General features: G+C 52.2%; 1 protein-coding gene across 1 annotated transcript in view; it reads left to right on the forward strand.

The window, feature by feature from the left end:
- Stk10 (serine/threonine kinase 10) overlaps positions 1 to 18,495 on the forward strand; it is an 88,070-nt gene that overhangs the window by 14,886 nt on the left and 54,689 nt on the right. Inside the window, exon 2 of the mRNA XM_051167314.1 lies at positions 7,055 to 7,219. Coding sequence (XP_051023271.1) covers positions 7,055 to 7,219 — 165 coding nt within the window. The remainder of the gene's footprint in view (positions 1 to 7,054; positions 7,220 to 18,495) is intronic.

The following is an 18,495-nucleotide window of genomic DNA, read 5'->3' on the forward strand; positions in this document are numbered from 1 at the left end:
GTGTCTTTTCCTTGCATATACCCAGTTCTTCTGCGACCTGGTTCTCTCCATACTCCCTGAACCAAAACCCTCTTTTTTTCTTTTCTTTTCTTTTTTTTTTTTTTTTTCTTTTGGTTTTTGAGACAGGGTTTCTCTGTGTAGTCTTGGCTGTCCTGGACTCACTTTGTAGACCAGGCTAGCCTCAAACTCACAATGATCCGCCTGCCTCTGCCTCCCGAGTGCTGGGATTAAAGGCATCGTGTGCTACCACCGCCCAGCACTTATCACCATTCTGTACATCCTGTGTGTGACCCAGACCAAGACCCGCAGGTCCTAGGGGCCTGAACCCATGGCCAGCCTAACCATCAGCGTGCACAGACAGGAAAGTAGAAACCTTCAGCCTTGCCTGCCCCAGACTTCAGCCTTTACCCACACACGGACTTTCATGGACAGGTCAGCTGGAACCCTTTCCTCACGCCTGACCCTAGCCAGGTTGCCAGGAGACCTCAGCAACAGCTGTGTGTCTAGGGACTGCCTCTCAGGGTTTCTCTGTGTGTCCTGGAACTTGCTCATAAACCAGGCTAACCTCCAACTCACAGAGATCTTCCTGCCTCTGCCTTCTAAGTGCTGGGATTAAAGTTGTGCACCACCACCCACCACCCAGCCCCTTTTTCTATTTCTGGGGGAACAAAAGCTTTTCCAGAGTCTGGGGCATTGAAGATATTCTCTCACCTCTGAAAGGATCTTTTCCTCTCTCTCTCTCTCTCTCTCTCTCTCTCTCTCTCTCTCTCTCTCTCTCTCTCTCTCTCTCTCTCTCGGTTTTTTTTGAGACAAGGTCTCTCTGTGTAGCCTTGGCTGTCCTGGACTTGCTTTGTAGACCAGGCTGGCCTTGAACTCACAGCGATCCTCCTGCCTCTGCCTCCCGAGTGCTGGGATTAAAGGCGTGGGCCACCATGCCCAGCTCCAGAGGATGTTTTCTACTACAGAGGTTGGGAGTTAAAGCCTGAGTGTAGTCTCCACTGGAACGCTCCACCGCGGACACAAGGCTGCTTTGGATGTCTGCTGTGTTCAGCGCAGCAGCCACCTCTTGTTGGTCAGGAAGCATTTGCCACATGGCAGACGTCACCGAGGAACTCAGGTTTCACTTCATTTTGTGCCGATTCATCTATACCTCCCTAGGTAGCTTAGCAGCAGCCATCTGGGCAGCACAGCTCGGGCTGCCTGCCTCTGCCAGGTATAAGACCCTAGAAGGCCAGACCTGGGAACGATGTGCTTGCCTTCTGTCTGGGGGGACTCCTTTCCACTCCCTGCCTCTCACGGGACTCCTGTGCATAAGTGCCAGCTGGCATGGCATGGAAACCGCCCGTTCTCCGTGGCCTGTCCCCCGCTCATCTCAGTCTGTAGGCATGCACTCTTCCTAAGGACAGTTTCATTATCTTGCCTCATTAATATTGCGGCTTAGCTGGTTTCCCTCCTTGCTGGGTCGCTCACTTACGGTGTTAAAGGGTTGCTCATGCCCCATTAAAGCAATTTAATAGTTGTCTCACCACCAAGTATTTAGGCCGCTCCTGCCTCATTTCCGTTGTTATGGGCTACAAGTGTGACCCTGTACATTTCTTTTGTTGATTTTCTTGAATTATATCTTGGCTCTAAATTCCTAAAAAAAAGGAGGGACAATAGGCTTAAGAGGTATTTCAAACCTGTCTCATACAAAACAAAACAAAACAGAGCATTCTGGCCGGTGGTTACTTTTGGGAGACTGAAGCTGTTGGTTTTGTCTGTAAGGAGGACTTCTATTTTAGTAGATGGTCACTGGCCTCTGTCATTATTGCTTGGTTTGCTAATTTAATGAGTGTATAGCATTCTGTTTCAATTTTTTAGAGGGTTCTTTTGGCAAGATGGCCCTGTGGTTTCGGTTTGCCTGTGGTCGTACTCTCCACGACGGTCCCCGGGTCTCAGCTTATCTCCCCCGGTCATCTTGTCAGCGTCCCTCTGTGGTCCGGGTGGGAGTGGAAATGGCCCTCGTTACACATGTGACTGGTGCTAAAACTCTTCCATACATGCCCGCTGTCTGTGGGAACATCCCCCCAGATGAGAGACTCATTTCCTTTTAGGTAGCAAATGACGTGAGTCCCCCATGGGGAGTTTATTGTCTCCCATAACCCAGAAACGTAAGGGCAGCGCCACTGAGGGCAGCCGGCTCCAGTGCTGTGCAGTCCTCAGCGCTCCCTCTGTGGGCTCTTTTTCCCTGTTGTCTTCACTCTCAAGTGGACTCTAAAGAGGACACAAGATGGGCTATCCTGTATGAGAATACAGCTTACCTACCATGCATAAGACCTCCGTTTCAGTCTACAGCCCCACCAGACAGTAACAGCAGGTGCTGCAGGGCCAGGAATGTGACGTGGCTTGGTATACGCACTTGCTGTGCAGCCTTGAGGGCCAGAGTCAGGACCCACATCACATGCTGCTTATGTAAAAGTAGTCGCAGCCTGTGGAGTTGGAGCCAGGCGGACCCCTGGCACATACTGGCTAGATTGACTAGCCAAAACCATGAGCTCTGAGTGATGTAGCAAGGCTCCCAATGTCAACCTCAGACCTTCACATGCACGGAAACATGTGTCTGCACACATGGAAACACAGGCGCACACACCATACATGCTGCCCCCTAAAACAAGCTACCTTAGACACAATGCAAAACTAGGCATGTACTTCAGTGACAGAGCCCTTGCCCAGCGTGCATGAGCCTTAGGTCCGAGTCCCAGCATAGGAGAGGAAAGGTATGGGCTGTTTCCACAGCGCCCCACCCTCCCACTGCCAATTTAGCCAAAGCTGCTTTTCTGGTAAACTTTTAAAAATGTGCACACAAACACACACAAATCCCAGACAGACAAGAGACCATTCAGGGACAGTCTGCCCATCTTGGCTCACATGCCCATCCCTGACCCAGTAGCTGTGACAAGGCTTGGCTCTGACTGGTTGCTCCTGGATGTGCAACTGACCAGGGTGGGGGTCAGCCCTCTGGATCGTTGGACTGAGAGCGAGGCAGTTTCAAAGACAGTAGTTTTTCAGGAACAGTGGGAACAGGGTGCCCAGGACTCACTTTCAGGCGGCTGCAGAGGCTCCAGGGCCCTTGTCTTCTGCACCCCGCTCTCCTTTGTTCACTGTGCTCGGGCTTGGGTCTCTGCAGTCTTTGTCATGGACTCAGTTTCCCCCTCTGGAGAATGGGGATGAGGACTTAGAGTTCAGGAGCTGTGGCTGAAGGCCTGGCTGCATTCTGGGATGTTAGCCATTTCCTGGAAAGGGAGGGGACCAAGTGGTCAGCTGGCTGCCAAAGAAGGGGGAGGGTCTGGGGCCTGCCCTCTGATGGCTTTCATGCTACCAGGTCTCAGTAAAACCCCCCCCCCCAGCTCCTGAACTGGCTTGCTGCACCCCTAGGGTAGGGTAGGGCAGGGCCCGAGGCTGGGCTGAGAGGGTTGGCCCCACCTCCTGTAGGCTGGGCCCCAGGCTGTCACAACGGGAGGATTGTTCCCACAGAGTGTCTGGGCCAGAAAACACAAGTGGCCACTGTGTCTGCTCTCAGTGGGCTGTGCTCCAAGCTTAGAGACCGCCAGTGAGCGGCAGGGCAGGGGATCCCCCTCATCTCTGGCCTCACCTCAGAACTGGTGGGCATGGCTTTTAAAGCCTCGATGCTGTGTTTTATGAGACTCTGCCTGCTCACTTCTGGATGCACCTCATTTGCTCAGACCCTCACTTCTCTCTCCAGGCTCTCCCTATAGCACGGAGAGAGCTTGGGCATCGTGCCTCACCCTCCAGCTGTATAGAGGGAACCAGAGGCCCAGACAGGACTGATTGTGAAAGCATTTGGGTTCAAGGACTTTGAAACGCTAGGGACCTGCGTCCTGTTAGTTACAGCCATATGGCCCTGAGCCATGATTTCAACCCTTTGAACGTATGGCTTCTCTTTTGATGGAGCCGAGTCTCACTCTGTTGGCTAGGCTTAGCTTGAGCTCCAGGGCTCAAGTGATCCTACTGCCTCTGCCTCCCAAGCAGTTGGTACCACAGCCACCCCACCTGACCATCCAGTTTCTTATAGGTAAGACGGGCGGGTGGACGGGCGGACGGACGGACGGACGGGCGGACGGACGGACGGATGGGCGGACAGACAGACACAAGCAGCCCCTAGAATGCACAGCCTTCTCTTTGAACCCAAGATCCAAGCCAAGATCACGGTTCCGTCCTCCATCCTGCTGTCTGGGAACTACGTAGGCAGGTGGCCGGTGGCCGCGTCCCTGTCTGTGTGATACTCCTTGCCTGCACATGCCAAGGCCCCTTGCTGTGAGTGGTTGGTACTGGCTGTGCCTTTCATTCGTCTTTAGCACGTGGCTACTGAACGTTGGAAGTGATTTGATGCTCAGAGCACTCAGGCTTGTGACAGACCTGGCCTTCACACGCCTATCTGAATCCCAGCCTCCTCTGTTGACTGAGAGTGACATTTGCCTTCCAGGTCTGGGTGGCACTGGTGTACCGGCTAGTTTGTTTGTTTGTTTGTTTGTTTTTCCATCCTCTGTTGTGACATCCTCTGTTGCCTTTTGGGAACGGGTTGTTGCCTCAGCCAGGCTCTTAAGGAATTTGATTTTGGCACGGTCACTGCATGGCCCCTCCCTAATGGGTTCTGGCTTCTGAAATCTGAGTAAGGCAGTGGGCACCAAGTGAGCTGTCTCGGTGTTGACACTGGCTTCTTGCTGGAGGCCCAACCCTTCGGTCAGTGCTGCTTTTACAATGTAGGGCAAAGCAGGGTCTGTGCGCTCCCGGAAAACTGTCTTCGTTCCTCCACATTTACAGGAAAACATCTTTTTTTTTCTGGGGAACTCAGGAAAAGATGACATACAACCTTCTTCACCAGACCCTCAGCGCTGAAAGGTGGTGATGAGTAAGTGGCTTTTGCCTAGCTTACTGTGGCTAAGGAGGGGCCGTGGTCACCTGACCCTCGATCTGCCACCCCCAAAGGCCTCACCCTTCCTCTTGGCCGAGGTGGGGAGAGAGAGAGAGAGAGAGAGAGAGAGAGAGAGAGAGAGAGAGACAGACAGACAGACAGACAGACAGACAGACAGACACTGACTGACTGACTGACTGACTAGCTGTGTGTCTCATCATGGATTCTTTTGGCGGGGAGGGGTATTCCAGACAGGGTTTCTCTGTGTAGTCCTGGCTGTTCTAGAACTCACTTAGTGAGTCAGGCTGATCTCTCAACTCAGAAATCCTCCTGCCTCTGCCTCCCTAAGTGCTGGAATTACAGGCGTGTGCTACTGTGCCTGGCTTTTAAAGGATTTTTAAGGTATTCTGAACAAACATTCAAAATTGAGTTGAAAAGGACCCCCACCAACACACACACACACACACACACACCCTTCTGATTCTGGGCTCCTCATCTGAGTGCTGGAGGTCTCATGATCTCTAGTCTGAAAAGGACTTTGGTGGAAGGAGACTGGTCATCAGGAGTATGCAGCAGGCTTGGAAGCAAGCTTCCAGAGGTCCAGTCGCTCCCTGCTTTTTTTCTCTTGGGCCTTTCCCTGAGTCTCCTCCTCTGCATGTGGACTGATAACTGCCCTGCCCTGGAAGCTGGTTGAGATGGGAATTGAGTTAACACACCTAACAAGAAGCACAAGCCAAGGATGAACAAACTGTCCCCCCATAAACGTGGAGCTGTTGTAATTGCTACAGGGGACCCGGGGCTCTTAGCAGCGTAGACAGGGAGACCTGAGCTGACAACAGACAGGAACAGGCTGTTTGCATGCCCCACACCACTTCCTTCTCAAAGGCCCCCTCTCCGGCTGGTGCTTTCCTGGGCCACACCCATCCTAAGCTGCCACCTTCTCCCTCTCAGGAGGATAGGTGCCGCCTTTCCATCCAGACCTTGAATCGTGAGGCCAGGGAGAGCGGAGCTGTCTGAGTGTGTGGTCACCCTATGTGGGCCTTGGCCCGAGGCATAGCAAAAGCCATCTGGTTCTAGAGGCTTCTCGGTGCTTGGGAACTGTATGAACTTGTATAGTCTAGAACGGGGGTTCTCGAGACCCCTTTGGTGGTCAGCGACCCTCTCACAGGCGTTCGCCCAAGACTGTTGGGAAACATAACTATTTACACTGCTGTTTATACCACTAGCAAAATTACAGTTACGAAGTAGCCGCGGAACAGTTTTGTGATTGGAGGGGTCACCACACCATGAGGGGCTGTATTCAAGTGTCGCAGCGTTAGGGAGTTTGGAGGTGACTGATCTAGACAATGTAGAGAATCTGAGGAGGGGGGTGGCCCAGGTGCAAATCCAGGCCCGTCTCCTCTCTGGGGACACCACGCTGCTGCCGTCTGGGCTCTGGTTGTTAGTGACTGTGTGCTATCACCCAGGGGCTGAAGATGGTCAGAGTGGTTACGAGGCTTGGCACCCTCAGGGAGGCATAGGTGGGGTACGGGTGCTCACGGCCCTGGAGCATCCACTGACCCTGCGCTTGGTGACAAGCAGCTGCTGGCTTCTAGGGCCATGTCACTACAAGGTGTGTCCTCTGTCAGCACCGTGACCTCGCTTCTCATGAGTCCCAGGTCCCAGAAGCTGAAGCCTGTAGCAGCATCCTTAGCAGCTTGGGGGAGGTACCGAGGGAGTTGTGGGTCTTGTGTCCTGTTTCTGGGGCACCTTGTGAGGTGGAGTGGTGCCACCGCCTTCATCACTCACATGTTCATCTCTCTCTCTCTTTTTAGAATTTTGGCAAAATAGAGTTAATATCCCGTTTATCACACTAGCTTCTCCAAGGCCTTCAGTCCTTAAGTCCTCAAGCCACGGAGTCCTCACAGCTGTCCGTGTGCCAAGGTTTTGTTTTCTTATTTTATCTTCTTTTTGAGACACTGTCTCACTATGTAGTTGTGGCTGGCCTGAAGTCACCACATAGCCCGGGCCATTACTGGGAAGTGTCTGTGCCAGTGTCACTGTCCCTTTGCACATCTTCTTCTGTCTTCACACTTGTATGGGGCCTGGGGAGCCGCCTTCTGCTCAGCCTGCCTTGTAACCTTCTGTGTCTCCACTTTGCAGGCCAAAAACAAGGAGACCGGCGCCCTAGCAGCAGCCAAAGTCATCGAGACCAAGAGCGAGGAGGAGCTGGAAGATTACATCGTGGAGATTGAGATCCTGGCCACCTGCGACCACCCGTACATCGTGAAGCTCCTGGGGGCCTACTACTATGACGGGAAGCTATGGGTAAGAGCATAGCAGCATGCCCCCCCCCCCCCCGAGGCCCGCCAAGCTTGCTCAGCATCTGCTGTGTGGGTCAGGCCACAGCAAGGAGGTAAAGTCGGCTGCTCTGAGCCCTTGGCCTCCGCGTCCCACACTCGTGCCACTTCTCACACTCAGACGGAGACCACAGAAAAGTGTTTAGTATATGACCAAAGAAAGCTGGGCCTGTCCGTAACCATCTGTGAGCGGAGGGATGAGCTTCCCTTACTGAGAAATCTGAAGGAGTCCAGAGGGTGTTGATGCACAGAAAGTTTCCGATTTCTTACTGTCTCAGCAGGGGGACTTGGGGAGTCTCCCCTGGCGAGGCCTTTGGGTGTGGTAGGTCTGACATCCTCTCGAGCCTGAACACGGAACCCCATAAGGAATTCTTTCACCTTGAGGTGACTTGGACATGGAACACTCCAAGACTGATTAAATTTTGGATGAGCGCCCAGAAGCCTGGCCTGGACAGGGCAGGGCACCTGAGTGCGGATCTTGGTGTCATTTGCGAGACTCACAGATCTCCTACTTCTATGTCCTCGGCTCCCGCCAAGGGTCAGGGGACTTCATGGGCTTCATAGGATGAGGCTGCCCTGCAGAGCTGCCCCTGCCATCCACCTGCACTGTGTTTATACCTCTCAGTTGGCAAAACCAAGATGCCCTCGAATCTGCATCTTGCTAAACTTGTCTTCTGCCGAGTCCCTCTCTGTCTCTTGTGTGTGTGTGTGTGTGTGTGTGTGTGTGTTATGTTTCCAGTGGTGACGACTGAATTCAGGCCTTGTGTATAATGCTAGTGCAAGTGCTCTACCACTGAGCTGCATCCTCAACCCAATAATGCGCGCACACACACACACACACACACACACACACCTCAAAGTGACATGTATGCAAGAAATATCTCAGCCAGATGTAATGGTGCACACCTTGAAGGCAGAGGCAGGTGGATCTCTGTGAGTTCTTGGCTAGCCTGGTCTACAAAGTGAGTCCAGGACAGCCAAGGCTACCCAGAGAAACCCTGTCTTGAAAAACAAAACAAAACTAACTAACTAACTAAAATAAATAAATAAATGTCTCAAGTAGCTGGGCATGGTGGTGCACACCTTTAATCCTAGCACTCGGGGGGCAGAGGCAGGTGGATTACTGTGAGTTCGAGGCCAGCCTGGTCTACAAAGTGAGTCTAGGACAGCCAAGGCTACACAGAGAAACCCTGTCTCTAAAAATCAAAAAAACAAAACAAAACAAACCCCCCCCCCAAAAAAAAAAATCACAAGTAAATTTTGGGTGCATCTGGCAGTGTCAGAATCTTGCAGACATTTGGAGACATGGCTGAGGGACCTGAGGTGCCAAGCACTTCTGCCATTACGGGGGCTGTGTGAGCCCGTCTTGCCACCGCAGGTGGGAGGGGTGGTGTACATTCACCAGAAGGATGCTTTAGGCGTGGTACCCACTGCTGCGGTGGTTTGGTGTGTTTGGAGAATTTCCCATGTCTAGTTAAATCTCAGGACACCACCGAGCTTGCTACTGGCCAGTGATGGTTTGTCATTTTTCGTGCCCAGTGGGAAGTAGAGTCTTGGCTTTTAATGAGGGAACGCCTGACTTCCTGGTTCGAAATGAGGAAACCTGGTTCATTGGAGACAGAGATCCTGCTGTTTAGGAAAAGGGAAAGTTTACAAGGCTGTGACCTTTCACCTCACAGGCAAGAATGGAAGCCAGCAGGAGGAAAACAGTGGCCATGGGACAGGGGCTTGGCCCTTGCAGCACCCATTGCTATGAGATGCCTGAGGAGGGACTTCGTGACACAAGGCATTTGGTTGGCACAGATCTGGAGGTTTAGGGCCGTGGCGTGGTGTCAGGCTTGGCCGGGCTCTCTGGATGGGTTCAGGTCAGTTGGAATTGCAGAGGGTTTGGTTGCAGAAAATCACATGGTGGTGATTTTCTACGAGCCAGTGAGTGCCTCAGGTCCCAGAAAGGATGCTATTACTCATTGGTCCCTTCTGTAAGCATGGCTCTGCTGACTTCATGACCAGTCTCTACTCTTAAAGGTTCTATCTCTTGCTAACATCACTATAGTGGGGGCCAAGTTTCCAGTGCTTAACGTCTTGGGGTACACACATACAGGCCATGGCATAGCTCCTCCCCCTACCCAGGGCTCTGTGCCCTTTCACTTGCGGCTCTGTCCCATGTCACATCCCCCACCCCCCCCCCCCTAGTCATTTGTATCTTTTTGTTTTGTTTTGTTTTGTTTTGAGTCTTTCTTGGAGCAGCCACTTGGGCAGCAGTAGCAAAATAAAGCCCGCACAGTCAACTTCAGATTTTAGAGCCCTGTTCTGTCCCTTGTCACCTGGGACCCTGGAGGTGGGGCAGGATAAGGGAGAGTCACCAGGTGGCCTCCCTTTTCCAGAGGAGAGCCAGGCCTCTTGCTCAGAGCCCAAGGGTCAAGGCAGATGAAGCCAGACTGCATGCTTTCTCTGTCTTGGTTCATGGAGCCACTCTTTTTTTTTTTTTTTTTTTTTTTTTTTTTTCGAGGCAAGGTTTCTCTGTGTAGCTCTGGATGTCCTGGAACTAGCTCAATAGTCCAGGCTGGCCTCGAACTCACAGCCGTCCGCCTGCCTCTACCTCCCGAGTGCTGGGATTAAAGGCCTGTGCCACCACGCCTGGCTCCACGCAGCCACTTTTTGTGGTTGTGTTTCAGGGCATCATGGCTCTTCACACATTCAACAGACGATGCGGCAGCTGAGCCACAGGAGTCTCTTAATGTCCTGGAGCCGCTTTGAAACTGGCTTTCCAGGGCTGGCTGGTGCTTGCTGTGCACGCCTGATGACCCGAGTCCAGAACTTGCGGATGGATAGGAGAGAGTCACTCTCAAACTGTCCCCTGACCTCCATGCGTGCATTGTGGCACCTGCGCTCAGCTTGCACATGCGCGAGTGTGCGCGTGCACACACACACACACATACACACATTGTTATCATCATTGGAATGCTTGTTTTTAAGCAGTTAGAGAAAGAAGAAACAAGACTGATGTCACTGGGATAGTTATTGAAGAAAAATGGAAAAATGGGGAAAGCAAAAAATAAAAACTACTTGATTCTTTTTTTTTTTTTTTTTTGGCCAGAGAACTCACTGGTGATATTCAAAATGTATTTCCTAGATATTTTCATACATAGAGGTTTAAAATAAGTTAGAGTGCCATGCCTGCCTCTGTGTCTGTTCGCTTTTAGCTGCAACACTGTGGTGGTGTTGTCCTGTGTAAGGAGAGCCATGGCTTGCTCTGTGTCCAGAGAGGCCGCAACCTCCAGTGCAGGGGGCCGCCACCATGCAGCTCTGTGAAGGCCTCTTAGTGGTTTGGTTCTTGTTTGGGAGTTTCTTTGTGAGAATTTTTTACACTTTTCAATGTTTGTTTCCAAACTGGCATCACAGAGCAGCTTCTGATGTGCTCTGAATGTCCACTGGCTCATTCATCTGTCCACCATCTTCCTACCCACCTATCCACCATCACTACATCCGTCCCTCCCACACGTCACTGCACCTACCCCTCCCCACACCATCACTGCACCTGCCCCTCCCCCACACCATCACTGCACCTGCCCCCCCCACACCATCACTGCACCTGCCCCTCCCCCCACACCATCACTGCACCTGCCCCTCCCCTACACCATCACTGCATCCATCCATCACTCCCTTACCCATCCCTCCCCTATCCATTATCTCCAGGTTGGTGGGAACAGCAGGGCGGCAATTTTAGCAAACTGAGGAAATCTTTCCTACAGGCCTCAGATGCTGTCTGACAACATTCTTAGCTTTGGGTTCATGAAAACTGGGGACCTGTTATACATTCCAAAAGGATTTGTGCAGTAGTCACAGGATATTAGATCTCACACAACAGACACACGCACACACTCTCTCTCTCTCACACGGGTGGGGGAGGGATGACAATAAATGACTTTTTAAGAGGGTCAAGATAACCTAAGAGAATTTGACTCTGGAGCTGCGACATTCAACCCCTTCCCCACTCACCAGTGTTCCAGTCAGTCAGTTAGTCAGCTTTATAGAATGTTCAGTGTAGGTGAGAACTTCTTTTGAGAAGGTCAGTGCCTAGGGGCATTGCTGCTTTTGGTTTTTTGTTTTTGTTTTGTTTTTTGAGACAATGTCTCTCTGTGTAGCCTTGGTAGCCCTGGATTCACTTTGTAGGCCAGACTGGCCCCGAACTCACAAAGATCCACCTGCCTCTGCTTCCCTGAGTGCTGGGATTAAAGGCATGTGCCACCGTGCCCGGCTCATTGCTGCTTTTGGGCTGGGGCAGCCCCTGGGGAAAGATGCAACTGGTACAATAATTGGAGGCCATCTTGTGCAAGGCCTGGATGCCAAGGTGAAGATTTGGTACCTGATCTATAGAGGTCGGCAGCCTCAGCACTTGCTGGGACCCACGGTCATGAGTGATGGGGCCCCACCTGGCGCTCCCTGACTGTAGCTGGGGTGCTGCCAGCAGCCTGTAGTTTGAGAGCCTACTAGGTGAGTCATGGTGGTTTAAGTTTGAAAACATCTATTTTAGGCCTTGGCAGCCCAGTTGCAGTTTTGCTCAGGGGAAGTACATTGTGAGTTGTAGAACAAGGTCAAGCTTGAGGGCAAGAGGTAAGGCACTGGGTCGCCTCAAGAGCAGCTCAGAGTAGGACCAGCCAGAGGCCTGTGGGTGTGATGTGGAGCATGGACCAGCTTCAGGGGAAGGGGCATTTGAACTGTGTCTTGCAGGATGCATAGGAGTTGGAGCGAAGCAAGGTGGGAGAAGTGCAGGGACCTGCGTGTGTGGTTCTGAGATTGAAGGTTGGAGGCCACACTGGCTGTGGTGTCACTTCTGTGGGGTGGCTTGAGGCCCAGGCTTCCTGTGCGGTCTCAGGAGCCAGCTCTCCCATGTAGGTGTGTAACAGAACCAGTCAGGGCTGCTCCAGGATGGGCGTTGAGGAGCTGGCCTTTAGCCAAGCTCTTACATCCCGCACAGGCTGGAAGGACCTCTCTTCCAGGGCTGAGGCCTCTTCCTGCCATCCTACAAAGGGAGCAGTTTCTTCCAGAATTTACAGTCCTAGCAAAATCCCCCTGGAGGACCCTCATTTCCACTTCTGCTTTCAAATATTAGATGGTACAAGTGGTGGGGAAATCCCCCAGCTCCACCTGCCTTGGAGCGGAGGGCCACAGACCTCTGAGAGCTGTGGCTACTCTGTTCCCTGTGCCTTCGCCCGTTCTGATAGCTGTTGTGTGTGCTGGAGGTGGGACGGGGGAGTGTTTAGCCTAGTATAAGAGGTCATTTTGACATATGACCAATATTGAAGTTATTGCTGGGCTCAGTGGTGCACATCTTTGATCCCAGCACTCTGGAGGCAGAAGGCAGGTGGTTCTCTCTGAGTTCGAGACCAGCCTGGTCTACAGAGTGAATTCCAGGACAGACAGGGCTACACAGAGAAACCCTGTCTCAAACAAGCAAGCAAACAAAAAGCCATACATACATACATACATACACACACAGACATATATGTATATATGTGTGTGTATATGTTATTAGCAAGACATTTCTCTTTTTTTATTGTCTTCAAATTCTGTCCTTACAGCACATTTTTTTGGGTCATACGTCTGCCTTTATTGTAAACAGTAGGTGGGACACATGTAGCAATGGTAAAAAATTAATTTACAAAAGCAGGGACTTGGTGAGCTTCCTGGTGGGTACCCTTGGGGACTCACACATAGATGCCAACCCAGAGCAGAAGGAACAGGACTGCAAAGCCCATGAAGAGCAAGGCCACCAAGGAGACGAGCTCTTTGTAGATAACAAGTGTGTATGTGGTGGAAGTGACCTTGTAAACAAAGAACTAGGCAGTAAGGAACATGCGGATGGCCAGTAGCACCACAGGCAGGGCTGAGAAGACAGCTGGCTTCACCGGCCTGGTACACGGCCTCGAGCTCCATTTTGCTCCGCACAGGATAACCCACGGGGCCGCCACCGCCTTACAGCACATTTTTAAAAATTAAAAAAGTTTAACCCTTCATTGGAAACCCTCTATCTAGTCAGATATTACAAAATTCCCATAAGAGTCACATCCCCAAGTGCCCTTGCAAATCTTCCACATGTCCAGTAGCTGTGCTGAGTGGATTTGAACATTTAACTTCGCTGGAGTGGGTACAATGGCTGGTGGTCACTTTCCTCCCTGAGTGGCTACTGTATTGACAGACCCCTGGCTTCCCAGTTCATCTACCCTGGGCTGACCCCATGTAGCCTTGGCCTCATAATCATCCCCGCCCACCCCACCCCTAAATCAGATGGCAGTCTCTGCAGGACCAGGCCTGTCTTCCTACGTGCACCTGGGGGGTGGGGGCTGTGCTCTGGGATGCTTACCACACAGAGCCCCTGAGGAGGGAACAGTCTGGCTTCTAGCTAATCCCTATTCTGTTGTGTAAAAGTTCCCTCCACAGGTCAGCATTAGGAGCCACGCAGTGTCACTAACACAGGCTGGCAGGTCCCCAGTCTGTGAGTGGAAACACACTCTAAACACAGACTGTGTGGGAGGACTCACGCAATGGTCAGTGAGGGAGAGCAAATCTAGCAGGAAGTGCTGCTGATTGAGGTCTCTGCTGATGGGCTCAGGAGGGGCGGGAGAGGCTCTGACATTTAAACTGATACCAGAAGGCCAGGTGGAGGCAGACCTCTGCAGATTTAGTGGCAAAACTCAAGTAGCAGCAATAGGAAGTTCAAAGGCCCTGAGGCAGGAGCTGTGGAGGACCAGACAGAAGCTGCCTCAGCTGGAGTCTAGCAGACGGTGAAATGAGAGCTTGTTCTAGGGCCTGTGAATTCAGCAGTGATCCAGGTAGCCCTGTGGCAGGGAGAGCAGTGAGGATGTGTGTGTGTGTGTGTGTGTGTGTGTGTGTGTGTGTAGTGTAGTGTAGTGTAGTGTAGACCAGACCAGAGGTCAATAATGTGTATCTTCCTCAATCACTTTCAACCTTAATCTTGAGGTGACATTTTTCACCCCCACCAAACCTGGATTTCATTGTTTCCTCTGAGCTTCAGGAATCCACCCTCCTGCGCTGGAGTTACAGGCACTGCCTCCAGCTTTTTATTAGCTCTAAGATGGCCTCATGCTTGCAATTAGCCGTCTTCCCAATGTGAATACTTGGAACTTTAGAAAAAAAGATATCACACATTTTAGTGGGGTTTTTTGTTGTTTGTTGTTGGTTTTGGTTTTTGGTTTTTCGAGACAGAGTTATAGGCTGGCCTTGAACTCACAGAGATCTGCCTGCTTCTACCTCCCAAGTGCTGGGATTAAAGTGCGCCACCACTCCTGGCTGATATCTCACATTTTAGACATTAAATAAATACACTCATTTAGCTGGGCGTGGTGGCGCACACTTTTAATCTCAGTAGAAGCAAGGGGATCGCTGTGAGTTCCAGGCTAGCTTGGTCTACAAAGCTAGTCTAGGACAGCCAAGGCTACACAGAGAAACCCTGTCTCTAAAAAACAAAACAAAACAAAACCCAAAAAACAAACAAACAAACAAACAAACAAAAAAAGAAAGAAAGAAAGGAAAGAAAAGCAAGTGGATCTCTTGAGTTCAAGGACAGCCTGGTCTATAGAGAAACCCTGTTTTGAAAAACCAAAAAAAAAAAAAAAAAAAGCTTTCATGTCACCACCATAAGTGGAAAAACTGGGTTCATTGCCATAGAAATAAAACAAAAATGCTTGCTGTGGCCAATCCCTTTGCCCTTATGAAGCCTTGGTCTGGGTCCTGCCTCAACAGAGGTCCCCCGAGAGGGCAAGCAGACACTGAGGAAAGACAAAGTGAAGCCTCAGTGCAAGGTGACACTTCCGCTCTCCTGCCCGTGGGGCGGGGGGGGGGGGGGGGGGGGGGGGGGGGGGAGCAAGCCACACCAGGTCTGCAGGGCTTCTCTTGTTGGATGGGATGGTGAAGGATGAGAGTGACCTGCCCGTGTCGTTGCAGGCTGGACAGAGGGAGCCTGGGCATGCTATTTTCCCTCCCGCCTGGAGCCCACTTCTCATTGCTCACGGACCCTTTGTTTTCAGCTGTGGTATCTTCTCCTGATGAAGCTTCCTCAGACATGCACGTGGGAAGAGGACACTGGTTGTTGGAAGCCACCTACCCACTTCTTCCCCTTGTGGCCCCAGAGTGGGACCTAAGTGAAGCTGGGTAGTCTGCCCCATGGTTTCTTGCTCTCAGCTGTGGGACAATTGGAGGCAGTTTGGAGCAGACGAGCCTTGCTGGGCTGTCCTGACTATGGGAGGAGGTTGGCTCCTTCCGCCTGAGACACAGCATCCCAAGTTGTTACTAGATGTTGCCAAGGGTCCATGGATGGATGACCATGGGTGAGAGCCAACAGTCCCTCCACACAGCCTTTTGCTGCTGTGGTGGAAGGACACACCCTTTATGGAGCAAGGGTACATGCTGATAACCTCAGGCCACGAGGGCCACAGATACACTTTGCGTGGCGTCTGCCATCAGTTAGTGTGCTCCAATTCTGAGTGCAGGCCTGCACCAATTCTCTTAGGGTGGAACTGGGAGGAAACAAAACATTTTTCATCTTACGTTTTTCACCAAAGCTGAGGTGAATAAAGATGACCAAGGGGACACATTTCCAGAAGAGAGTGCCAGGAGCCATTTCCTCCCACGGGGCTTGTTCCTCAGGCCTGGATGCACTGGAAGCCTGGAGGCCTGCCTCAGGGAATCCCAAGTAGGCTGTGGCCAGCTCACGGGCTTTCTGGGCGATTTGGGGATGCGTATATGCATCTGCACACAGTGCCGAATCACAGTACAGGACTTTGAATGTTCTAAGCACAGAGTGATAGCTGTCTGAGCTGACTGAATACTGAATACACCCCCACCACAGTTCACAGCGCAGTCCAGTATGAATGAAAGAGCAGCTCCATGTGTCCCAAGGCATGCTGCGTTGGAGTCAAGAGGTCCAGAGGCTTCCTAGGTCCCCTACTCCCCACCCCGACCCTTAAGGGTTCTCCTTCCTTCTCGGTGACCTGGCAAGGAGTGACCTACCCCCAATCCCATCCCCTAACTCCTGGGCACCTGGGACTGCCCCTTTGAATCCACCCCGTCTACTGTTGAATGAGCCTGCCTCTTTTATTATTGTATTGTGTTTTTATTTGTTTTGTTTTCTGAGACAGGGTTTCTCTGTGTAGCCTTGGCTGTCCTGGACTCACTCTGTAGACCAGGCTGGCCTCGAACTCACAGCGATCTACCTGCCTCTGCTTCCTGAGTGCTAGGATTTAAGGCATGCGCCATCATACCTGGCACCCAGCTTTATTATTGTAATTCTTAGTTCTGGATCCCTGACCATCTGAATGGCCAGAGCAATCCTTCTTAGGAGTGTATTGTTCCTGGTGTGGGCTCTGAGGGCCTGCCCTTTCTGGGCTCCCTGACAATCACTAACTTCTATTCACCATTTGGGTCTCATTCTCCCTCGCTCCCTTCTTCCCTCCATCCCTCCCTCCCTCCTTCCTTCCTTCCCTCCCTCCTTCCCTGTCCCTCTCCTGAATGTGTTGTGCTCACACAGGCACCTCTGCTTTCTGAGGCAGGTGTATCTCCTTCTGCCAGCCCCATTTTACACCATGAGCCCCCCAGAAGTTCAGATGCGGTTTTGTGCCCCGAGGACTCAAATGCTAGGACTTGGACCCAAGGGTGACACCGTAAAAGATGAGAGAAGCTGAAGGGGCGGGGCCTAACAAAAGGCCCGTGGGTCCTTGTGAGCCTTGCCCTCACCCTTGCTCTCTAGAAGGACTATGCTGGCCTGGGGGTGTGTCGCTTCCTACGGAAAGGGAAAGGGTGAGCCTAGCTGTCCCACCTCCCTAAATTAGCATGCACTTTCCCAAGGCAGCACCTTATGCGAGAGCACCCAGATGTTTGTCTTGGCGCAAGGACTGTGGTTCTAACCCCAAGGGTCCCCCCATCTGGGCCTATCTACCTTCACTCCCCCTCCCCCAGGGCTCCTGCTGGCCCTGACAGGGACCCATAATTACAACCCCAGCCAGGAAGCCAGACTGGGGATACTGTGTCTGCTCTCCTGTGTTTTGGGGCTTCCTCTTTTGGCCGGCCATTCCCCTGCTGCCCTCTCTGGAGGACTCAGCAGAGTTGTCGCTAAGAGAACCTTTACCCTGTGGCCCTTGTGACCTCTGCCCCATTGTAAAACTTCCTATGTGGGTACGGCATTCTGGCATTCCATAGGCTAGTCTCCTGGCATTGACACCCCACCCCCAGCAGGCTGAGCCATGATTCATTCAGTGGCCATTCGTTCATACAGAGTCAGCTGCAGCATGCCCGGAAGTTTTAGGAGCTGGGAACACAGGCTCATAGCTGGGCCGGTCGCTGGGGGATGCCGCTGGAGTGTTACTAACTGCATCTGTATTTGGTACACTTACCAAACACCAGGCATCCAGACATAGGTGTCCTCTGTGTCACCCATTTGACTGTGACCTGGAGGTGGGGTTCCACAGTTACCCAAACTCGATGAGTGGCGTTGCAGTTTCTGAGAGGAGCTAGTGGCTGACTAGAATGTTCCACGTGAAGGCCCAGGGCATACCCTGGCCACGTAGGCGCTTTGGCTCCGGAAGACTGTGTGCTCCAGGAAGGACGGTAGCCCTGGGGATGTGGAAAGACTGCCCAACCCCTTGTTCACATAGTGCTCAGTCCCTGCATACCCCTCTCTGTCTCCCTGAGCTGGCAAGTGTGATCCGTTTGTACCCACTACCCCCATGTTCCCACCCCTCTCTGGTTCTAACCCAGCCTACCTCTCAGGGATCCGGGGCTAGGAAGCCTTCAGTCAATTACAGAGCTGAGAACGCCAGCTCTAAATGGTGGCCAGACAGACAGACTAAATCCTCACTGCAGAAAGGGGACTCCTTTGACCCTTCCTAGAGAGCCTGAGCCGAGCTCTGACATTTCCTGCACAGTGGCCAGGACTGCAGCTCAGGGGACTCTGAGCCTGAACCCCACCACCACCACCACCACTTCTGGGCTAGCCAGTCTGGGAGTGAGGCGTGCCTGCAGTTGAATCACCTCAGTTCCATCTGACCTTGGGGCCTCAGCAACATGGAGTAGGGGTGGCTGAGGTCAGCGTGACATCACAGAACTGCCACCCCCACCCCTGCGTGTATTCAGGAACCCAGGTTACTGCCTCTGACTCAGGCTCATTCCAAGGCTGCCAGGCCTGGGGGAAAGCTGCATTCCTAAGCCTGGCTTGCTGCAAGATGGTGG

This window comes from Acomys russatus, chromosome 25, assembly GCF_903995435.1.
Source record: "Acomys russatus chromosome 25, mAcoRus1.1, whole genome shotgun sequence".
Lineage (NCBI taxonomy): Eukaryota > Metazoa > Chordata > Mammalia > Rodentia > Muridae > Acomys > Acomys russatus.